This window comes from Anoplopoma fimbria, chromosome 21 (genome assembly GCF_027596085.1).
Source record: "Anoplopoma fimbria isolate UVic2021 breed Golden Eagle Sablefish chromosome 21, Afim_UVic_2022, whole genome shotgun sequence".
Lineage (NCBI taxonomy): Eukaryota > Metazoa > Chordata > Actinopteri > Perciformes > Anoplopomatidae > Anoplopoma > Anoplopoma fimbria.
The window spans coordinates 8537276-8547705 of NC_072469.1; the positions used below are offsets into that span (position 1 = coordinate 8537276).

General features: G+C 40.0%; 1 protein-coding gene across 1 annotated transcript in view; it reads right to left on the bottom strand.

Annotated features, from left to right (window-relative positions):
• Positions 1 to 9740, bottom strand: part of LOC129110483 (sodium/hydrogen exchanger 9-like) — a 58246-nt gene extending 48506 nt beyond the window's left edge. The window contains exons 1-5 of the mRNA XM_054622567.1: positions 9561 to 9740; positions 8899 to 9089; positions 4679 to 4756; positions 4417 to 4493; positions 273 to 388 (exon numbers count right to left, since the gene is read on the bottom strand). Of these exons, the coding sequence (XP_054478542.1) occupies positions 273 to 388; positions 4417 to 4493; positions 4679 to 4756; positions 8899 to 9089; positions 9561 to 9708 (610 nt within the window). The 5' untranslated portion in view covers positions 9709 to 9740. The remainder of the gene's footprint in view (positions 1 to 272; positions 389 to 4416; positions 4494 to 4678; positions 4757 to 8898; positions 9090 to 9560) is intronic.
• Between the last annotated feature and the right edge of the window lie 690 nt (positions 9741 to 10430).

Sequence of the window (10430 nt, forward strand, 5' to 3'; positions counted from 1 at the left end):
GTAATGCCTCTTTGATATTTTTTGGATGATTTTTATTTCTGTTTAACTCATTTGTATGTGTTTACCCTTAGGCAGATCCCTGTGATGTGTCTGTTAAACATTCCCTGTGAGCAAGTGCAAAATATTCCTGAGAATATTTCTGGCATTTTTTGTGAGTAGAATTGTGCAATAAGCTCATATCTGTATAAAACCAGTAGTTTTTGAAAAGAAATCAATGTTACCACTGGAAGTAATGAGCGTTACACTTGGAGTTTGTTTATAAGGCCAGCTACCTGGGTCAGTGGCCGACATAATGGCGCCAAACAGGAGGCAATCAGTGAGGAAGAAGTCTCCGTCTGCTGCTTGGCCCAACAGCACCATCAGTCTGGTGAAGCCGTAGACGCAGGCCCTGGGACAGAGGACAAACAGACAGAAGGACACACAGCGAGGTCATCGGGGAGCACCAGCCAGAGTAGGCCTATCAGTCATCCCTCTAACCGCAGCAGGGCTTCCCCCTGAGTGTTGTGGGTAATGGGGCCAGATGCTACCAGCAGGTGAGTTGACCCGTTTCCAGGCGGCGGCTGCTTAGTGCAGCTTGACACACAAAGCTGTGAGTAAGTAGGGTAGCATTACATTTTATTACATTGACTGGAATATGTGTTCGCATGGATCTACATGACCCAGCCTTCTCTTCTACACTAAAGACATAAAATACACACATACTTACATGTCAACTACTTGTGTTAGACACCTCATCTCAGCAGCTACCCAATGTCACCCCCGTCATTTTATGACGGTACTATAAACACTTAGACATAATAAAAGGAGATCGGAATTATGAGTAAGCCTGCTGGTGTGAGCACAGAATCACCCGAAAGACTAAAAACCACGAGGAGAGTTTGTGAAGGGCATTGGGACAGAAATAAATCAGAAGCAGTAATTTTATCTGCTCTGGGGCCTGGCAATAAAACAAATCTAAAAATCTAACTGCCCCAGAATGTGCTCCCTTCTGAAAATACGACACTAAGAGCAAGAACATGCTAACCTGTCCATTCTGCAATCAACACTGCAGCTCTCGAACTGGTAAATAATGTGTGTTAAGAACTAATCCTGTTACTGTAAAGCATCCCATAATAATCAGTATGCAAGCTTGTCCTCTCGGGAACCTTCCTGTCCATAGGCACAACTCGGTTACCATGGTGACGGCACACGACCTGTCCCCAAGGCCGGTATTTAAAGTAGTGCCCTCAGGTGGCGCAACTAAGCTCTTCTTATTCATCTATCTTTAAGGGAGATTTGAATTTGTGTTAATGCTGTACATTGTGTGTGTGTGTGAGAGAGAGAGAGAGAGAGTAAGAGAGAGAGAGAAAGAGAGAGAGAGAGAGAGAGAGAGAGAGAGAGAGAGAAAGAGAGAGAGAGAGAGAGAGATACAGGGGCAGTAAGAGAGAGTGAGACAGGCGTACACAGAGAGAGGAAGTGGATGTACTTTATCAGTTGAGTCATTAAGGTTCACTCACTCCCATGAGACTCTCTTTTCCCCCATGGGATATGGCAGACTCACTAACAAGAAACCGGATTGGTCAGGTCTGGTGCCTTAGCATCAAAGAATGTGCACGTGACCCAACATGTCAAACTGTGTGCTGCTTCCCGAGGGGAAGAGTTTGTCAAAGGACGCTCCTGGGGAAAGACTATTCTATGGAAGAAAGAGGGAGGGAAGCAACACTGGGTTTTGAGAAGCCCACAGGCTATAATATCTAGAGGGCATGAACCTTTCCCATGGATATAAACAAATGTGAATCAGTAAACAGCACTGATTCAGTGGAAATAATAGCAGGAATTAACAACACACACACACACACACACACACACACACACACACACACACACACACACACACACACACACACACACCAAGTTGCTCTTTAACCCAGTAGCAGCTTTAAACGTGTCAGAGTATGAGAACATATTGACATTACATATTATCTATTTTATATACAGGAAAAATAAAGCAAAATAAAAACACAGAAGCCACTTTATTAGATCCACCTGTACAATCTAATACAATCCAACACAAGAGCTATCCTGCCATTACATGTATTTTTTACAAAGCTTATAACCCTACGTTTTTTGTGACACTGTCAGAAATGTGTAAATTCATACATGTTTATTATTGAGGGCATAGTTAAAAAGGTGACGTTTTACTGAACTACATTGAGTCAAGTCAAGTCAATTTTATCCATATAACCCATATCACAAATTACATATTTCCCTGACTATCCTCTCTGTACAGCATACGACGCCCTCTGTGCAGGGTTTCAGTTTTTTTTCGTTTCCATTTGCATACATGAAGGGGGCCGTATTATTACAGCCACCTCTCAGTATCATGCACTCTAGAACAAAATCAATGGTAAAAACATACAATTTAATTGAGACTTCAATGACAGCGTAGACACCCGAGAGTAAAGGCTGAGTTTATTGGATTTTATTAGATTGTACAGGTTTGCCTAATAAAGTGGCCACTGGGTGTATATTTATGTGGGTGAATTTTTTTTTTTGAGTGTTCTAAGTGAAAACCTTGTATTTTTAAACCTCAGAAGGAAAGAAAGAAATACCAATACATTTTTTTTTTTATCCTTTGAAAGGGCTTCATAAAATTGAAGCCTGCTTTTCTGATCAAAGTTGATCCTGAAGTTATAACAGGAAAACAATAACAGAGTTATGAGTATGTTTTCACAAAGTCTTTGTGTGCAGCATATTAATGCAACAGAAAAAAAACTGGTTTGCAAAGATCTCAATTTCCTCCAAAGTCTGAGAGTGCCATCTAGTGTTGTGAGGCCAGAATAGCAACCCAGTTCCATTCTACACAGTGATGCTAAACAGGGTTAGATTATTTAATAATCTTGAGTGTTCTGTCGGTGCACCCTAGAGAACTGTTCAGAGCGGACATTTTGACTAATTATAAGAGAAAAAGCACCGTTGTTATTAATAACCTTATTGATGGCTCTATTTCATGCTTGTCATTCAGTTACAGGGCCTTGCTGTTGTGCATGCTGGCTCACTATTATAGCTCACTGTGAAACTTGAGCAGAGCAGTAGTTAATGTTATCAGGTTTCACCTCTGCCAATTGTACCACAATGCAATGCACCAAGTAAAGAGCGAGAAGCTACTCGCTAGCTGCAAAGTGAGCGCAGAGTTAATTGCAGATTTGATGACACAGCTCCCGAAAGATCTTCATGAAAATAATAAGTGACATTGTTTTTATGTATTGCATGTCAACTGCAGAAACATTTTACAATGACAATTGGTATTTAGTACATTAAAATGTTATGCAGTAAGGAACTAGGACATAACATATGAATTTACAAATGTATATTGTAATACAGTAAATAATACACATTGCATTTTCTACTACTACTACTACTAACGGTTATAGCACCTTCCATGCATGAAATACAGCTTTACGTGTATATGATTACATTTTCTAGACTTTTAGTTTCTACCAGCTTATATTACTTTACTTAATGTCAGACATTGCACTAGTGCGTCTCATTAATCCAGGACTTTATTGAATCTTTGCTGATGTTTTCTCATATGTTGTATTTTACGAGTAAATTAGAATAGTATCGTTGACATGAAACAGTGGTTTCTTCATAAAAAAGTCTGGCAATAAGAGCAGCAGCGGGAGTTATTAGAAACAAATCAGCGGCAGGGGCGGAACTAACACTGTTGTGAAACATTTGCACAATAGATAACAGATCTATATGGGAGAATAACCTCAATTATTCATTCAAAGGCCTCCCGTTCAGCGTTTAAACAACTGAATAATAGTTTTGAATTTGATATGACCCCCTTGATTAATTAATTAATTTCAAATAAACGGCGTGTCTCCTCAATATCCCCTGATAATGTAGGCTAGTTCTGTTCTTTTTTTAACTCACTCTGCTCCACTCTTACAACACCGGCACAGAGTTGTTGTTGTCATAGCAACACATCAATAGTTGAATTTAAATGATATGGGATTCAGGCGGATGTGTTGCTCTCTAGTGACTGGTTAGCAAGAAACCTATTTGGTGTGTCCATTCTGGGTTTTGGTAGAAACATGGCGGTGCAACATGACGGACCCACTCCCTTCGTAGAAATGAAGGGCTCGTTGTAGGCTAACTAAAACAAAACCATTCTTAGTTTTAGGGGATTAATGATAATGCAATATAAATATGAATATTATTCTAATAGAGCCCTCGGAATGATACCATGGCCATTTAATTGTTTTGGATTAAGCACTGTGGAGCTTTGTAAAAAGCTGTTCTTTCAGGGCATTTTGTGATATCCAATTTTTTCGGTTATTCTCTCACTTCTGTGCACCTTAACTTCTGTGTGTGTTATTGTATTTCTGATGTGTTCATTGGTGTGAATGAACAAAAAAAATAAATGCTTACCCTATAGTCGCACAGCTGATTATGGTTCCCAAAAAGGCAAAGGTCAAAACGGATCCAAGATTCTCGATGAATCGTTTCTAGAACAGAAATTTGAATGAACACCAATCATTGACATCAAAACAAGCAGCTCAACAATATGCAACACGTTGACATATATTCCATGTAACCAACAGCAGCACACGCTAAAAGGCAATGCTTTTTTTTTTTTTTGGGATGATGTCTTTTTCCCCTACACTGAAGCATGTCAGGACAGCAGTCTCACCTGATTAAGGGTGTAAGCTCCATGGAAGATGATGGGTGGCAGGAACAGATTGAAAAGGACCGCGGGATCAAAGGTCTCCTGTAAAAGACAGAGCTGTTGTGTTGGTGACTGACAGGGCTCCGTGGGGAGCGAGAGGACTCCTCTTACTGAATGTGACTGACAGATATTACACACACACACACACACACACACACACACACACACACACACACACACACACACACACACACACACACACACACACACACACACACACACACACACACACACACACACACATTGTTCATTTCAGCAGCTCTGTTTTGCAGACAGATTCTCTTTGAATCCCAATGTCACAATTGTCTCCTGGCACCATGACAACCTTATCCGTCCTTTCCCCACCCCCCCCAAAAAAATATAAAACTTTTGCATATTGGTAATAGAAGAAGTATTACACTCCAGGCTTATATTTTGTTCTTGTTCCCACCCATGAATATTGTAGTTGGAAGCATTATATGTACCACTGCACACAGTTAGAGTAGGCTCCAACCTGTCTACGTACAAAAATCATCACATTGTAGCTTAAAAAAAAAACTACTGCTTAGTTAGGAATTCTTCTCAACAGCAAACTGTGAACCTTCAGTAAGGCCCCTACTTGGATTGTGCATTATTACATCAGCCTTATAATATGAACACTGTGTACTTCATTAGCATTCTGTACAAGTGCCCTCACTCAGATTTCCACTGATTAAAGCGAAGCGTAATACAAAGTGAGAAATCTAAAAGGTTGTGTAAGTGTTCACCACAGAGGCTCCCAGCGTTCATTGGAATGGGAATAGGCATAAACCATTAGTACAGTCGCACGTGAAGAGGCTATAGATGGGTTAACATCAAACTAAATCCGAGCTGCTGATCACAACAACCTCCACTACCTTTAACACAAACGGCAGCCAGAGTGCAAGGCATTTCTTAACATACTGTGCACGTTCTTTTTTTTCTGTTTCTCATCCGAGCCAATATGATGCAATACAACACCGCCCAGAAAGGTGGCCTTTCATGTCCTTCATCCTTGAATCTATTTTATGTCTATTGCGGGTACCTTCTGAGGATCAAACAGCAGTGATATTCAATTCAGATCAGAATAATGCTGCGTTTATAAAATATTGAAGCAGCCGGAATAGCATGAATATTTGGACAAATGAAAATAGGGCCTGTCTCTGTAAACGCCCTATTTCCATTTCCCATGTGTATGTGTTGGACATGTGGAAGATTGCATTTTAAAATCATAATTTCTGATCCTGCAAAGCGCCCTAAAGTTCGGAGTGACCATGCTTTCGCAGTAATTCACACTTGATATGGTTGCCAGGGCTACAAATTGCTCCCTTCTTTCTGCTCCCATCAGCCGGCTCAATATAAATTACTTTCTTGCGACTGCAGTTACCCAACACAGCACAATATATATACTTTTGCAGACTGTGCATGACAAATACAAAGTCGCATAACAGAGACTAATACAGACACTGTAATCAATTATGCATATGCTAGTGGTTTTATTTTAAGGACCACCTGCACCACACAGTCGGGATGGAGGTGTGTTGTATACACTAATTGCCTCTTCAGCTGAGCAGCAATAAATTTAATCAGACCACAAACTTTAATACTTTAGTGGCAGATAATGGACTCAGTAATGCAATGAAATTCTTATCTCTCCCTGCTAGGTCCCCATATGTATCAGGCTTAATAGCGTGAAGGCTACACAGAATGGTCGGACTGAAGTAATGGCCTTTTGTGGTAGCCTCTGCTGGTTTGCTAATGAGACCCCAGCATTCAAAGGGGCCAAAGAGTCCAAGCCATTAGTGCAGAGTTACACTTGCCCTGGATGATTTGTAGGGTTCATGGGTCACTAACTCCCTTTCTCTCGAGTTGAAATACCGCTCTGAGATTAAGAGATATATTTTCAAATACACTCATTCCACATTCTCTCATGCTTGTTCGCCATCATGTGGCTGAATCCCTGGCTCATCATGTGGTTTCTTTGATATAAGAAATCTCCCCGATAGCACCGCCAAAAAATGAAAGCAAGCCAGAAAACAGTAATAATACTAATTACAACCAGAGGCGCCTGTCAGAGCTCAGGCTCTTCTACTTAGCGGTTATGTTAGGCTCTATGACTAATTCCTTTTCCACAAATACTTTCTGCGAGAAGTTTGCAGCTCTCTGGCTTAAGATCAACTTCTAACATTATTCCTGTTGAACCTCAGTGACTAAAAAAGAAAACACAAATAAACTGTACTTTGATAAACTGTTTAACAATCCTTGCATGTGGAATTCAAATGAGACCTTCAGCATTAAAAAAACATGAAGCTCCCTCATGATTGAAAGTGTTAATAAGTATCTAAAATATTACACATATAATAACACATTTTTCGTTTGGATGTTTATTATTTTAAAAACATACGCGTATGTTGAAAAACTAAGGTTATGATCGCAGTTTTCACATCATTAACAAAGCAATGTACTGTATACAATAGACACATGTCATATTTATGTTATATGTAAGTGTAACAAAAAAAAAAAAAAGCAAAGAGGTTCAATTCCATCCTTCAAATGTAAAAATAGATCTCTTAATTGTGAAAAATGATTTAGAGTTCAAACACTGTCATGGCCAAACTGTTTGAGTCAGCAAAGTACGACTGCTTATTAAACTCTCAGCATCAAATCATAAGCAGCAGCTCATCTCTGCTGAAGTCAGAAAACATCATTGATACACAGTTTTGCTCGGCAGTTTGTTATTTGGAATATATATTCATGGGCTCATGGTTCCCTCCACCTTCAAACAGATGGTAGATATTCACATCCATTACTGTGTCACAGGTTGAGATGTTTATCACTATCTACGAGGGAAAAGCTGCATTGCCTGTCTAGATTACGCTACTATCTCATATCTTTCCTGCAATGCTGAGCAATCCAGCACCAATATCACTTATATCTCACACTGAATGTCTTCACAGAAACCCAAATTTCAAGAAAAAAAATGAATTGGTGCCCTATTATGTTTGCATTGGTTTTTTCGTTCATTGATCAGACACTGCACTTAATATTTCAAAAGGATTAACGCACGAAAAGCCCCCGGACCTGATGGCATCCTTGCTCAAGCTCTCGAGCTGTGTGCAGATCAACTGTCAGATGTCCGAACAGACATTTTCAGCCTCTCACATGTTTCCACATTTGTTCCTGTCCCCAAAAAAAGACTGCTATCCATGACAACAGCTCAGCATGTTACATCATTGTGCCCTCCAAAACTGTCATCAAGCTCAGAAGACGTGGGGTTCAACACCACCCTCTGCGACTGGATCCTGAGCTTCATAATGGGAAAACCCCAGTCGGTGCACATAGGCACCACCACATCCTCCACCCTGATTCTCAGCAGCGGAGCCCCTCAGGGCGGCATGCTTAGCCCTTTCCTGTATACCCTGTTCACGCACGACTCTGCCGCCATCCACAGCCCCAACACCATCATTGAGTTTGCTAACGACACGACCACCACTGTGTCCAACCAAGACGAGACAGCCTACGGAGAGGAGGTCAGAGCCCTCACATTATGGTGCCCTGATAACAACCTCCATCTCAATGTCTACACTAATAGCTGGTCGTGGACTGCAAGAAGCGACAGCGAGGACTGACAGTAGCTTCCTCTTTCCTCAGTTAAGACCTGACCACACAGACACTCTAAAAACAACAGCAGGGAAGCAGCTCTTCTTCCTGCTGACATTATAATATAGGTTAAATTGTTTTCTTGCCCTATTTCTCTCTGTACCGGCACTCTCTTACTTCCTATTCGCAAACAGACCGTGCAAGTAATTTAGAAGAAAACCAATAACTTGGCACCTTTAGAGGATCCTCTGTTGATATAAATACCCAGCAAACACAGGGGACAAAATAAAAGGTGTGATCACAGGAAAGGCAATGAAGAAAAGAAAAAAAAAAAGTGAATATATAAAACTACATGAGAGAAAAAGAAAGCATCCTGTACGGCACAGTTTGTTTCCACATGTTCCCTCTGCAATATTGATCATGCGCCTTTTTAAAGTAAATGTTTTTTTAACAGGTTGTTTCACTTTCCATTAGAGGCTATGTTGTGTCACAACTTGCAGCACCTATACACATAAAAAAACCCAAAAAAAACAAACTTTTATAACATCTATTTGAAGTGCAATGACAAATGAAATTGCCATAGTTACCGTATGAGGGGTGGAGACCGCTGGGCATCGTTGGATGACTCTCCCAACACGTTTAAAACAGTTTAAGTGTGATGTGACGTTGATTGTCAAGAGGTGAGGTGTGCTGTTAAGAGCACCACAAGTGCAAACGGTTTCCATATTGTCTTCCCAGTCAAATGACAAGCATCTCACTATCAACCCCACAAGCATGCCTGCAAAAAAAGCACCAGAAAGAAAGACGATGAAAACTATGTAACATACTAAAAACTATTCCAGAAGTAAATAAATCATAATGCTGCTACTGTGATGCAAAACAATAAATAACATAACTTTACAATGAAACATGAATCCAGTGTAGGCTACTGCTGCATTTGTGAGCCTTTAATAGTTTATTGTATCTGGAGCTACAAGGCAATTATTGTTTTGGGTGTTATGCCTAAATTAAAAATATCCCAATGCCATGCCATAATGCCAAATAACCAGTTATAAATCAAAAGCATATCATACATTTAACAATAACCTTATCCTTTATTTCATCACATGCCCAGATTCAACAAATCGTACCCCCCAAAACTGCCTTTATATTACCATCGTTCTGTTGTGTAATTCAAACTGTGAGTTCAGGAAGTGTTGTTAAATAACGACTTCCGTGCTCTATCCTCTCAATTGCCCAGGCTACTTACCATAAAACATTGCACCTCCAGTTTCACTTATAAGTCTGTATTTAAACTGTTTTAACTTCCACACACTGAGAAGGGTAACAAGTGCCAAGCCAATGGCTGCGAGCATCAACCATGCACTGTCTAGTTTGTGAGTGACCGTGCCAGCCATCTTTCTAAGCCGAGGGCAACACTTTTCGGAAACAACTGTTCTACTTTTGATTCACTCCAGCAGCAGCAGCAGCAGCAGCAGCAGCAGCAGCAACATCCGCACCAGCAGCGCTCCAGAGCTCATGCTGCGTTCAGTGCTGCTTGGAAATGTTTCGTTTTGTCCATTTTTTAAGGGCTCATTAATAAATTGATTAAGTACTAAAGATCATTTTGTGAGCAAAATCAAGAGAGATGTTTTGCTAAAGTACCCAATGCAAGACATGTGTATGAGACGGTCGTGCAAGTAAAAAGCAATATATTGGAAAAAAAAAACTAAGGTTATGATCGCAGTTTTCACATCATTAACAAAGCAATATACTGTATGCAATAGACACATAGGCTTATTTATGTTATATGTAAATGTAACAACAACCTTTGTTGAACCGTTGAACCTCAGTGACTAAAAAAAGAAAACACAAATAAACTGTACTTTGATAAACTGTTTAACAATCCTTGCATGTGGAATTCAAATGAGACCTTCAGCATTAAAAAAACATGAAGCTCCCTCATGATTGAAAGTGTTAATAAGTATCTAAAATATTCTGTTGAGAACACATTTTTGACTGGATGTTTATTATTTTAAAAACATACGCGTATGTTGAAAAACTAAGGTTATGATCGCAGTTTTCACATCATTAACAAAGCAATATACTGTATGCAATAGACACATGTCATATTTATGTT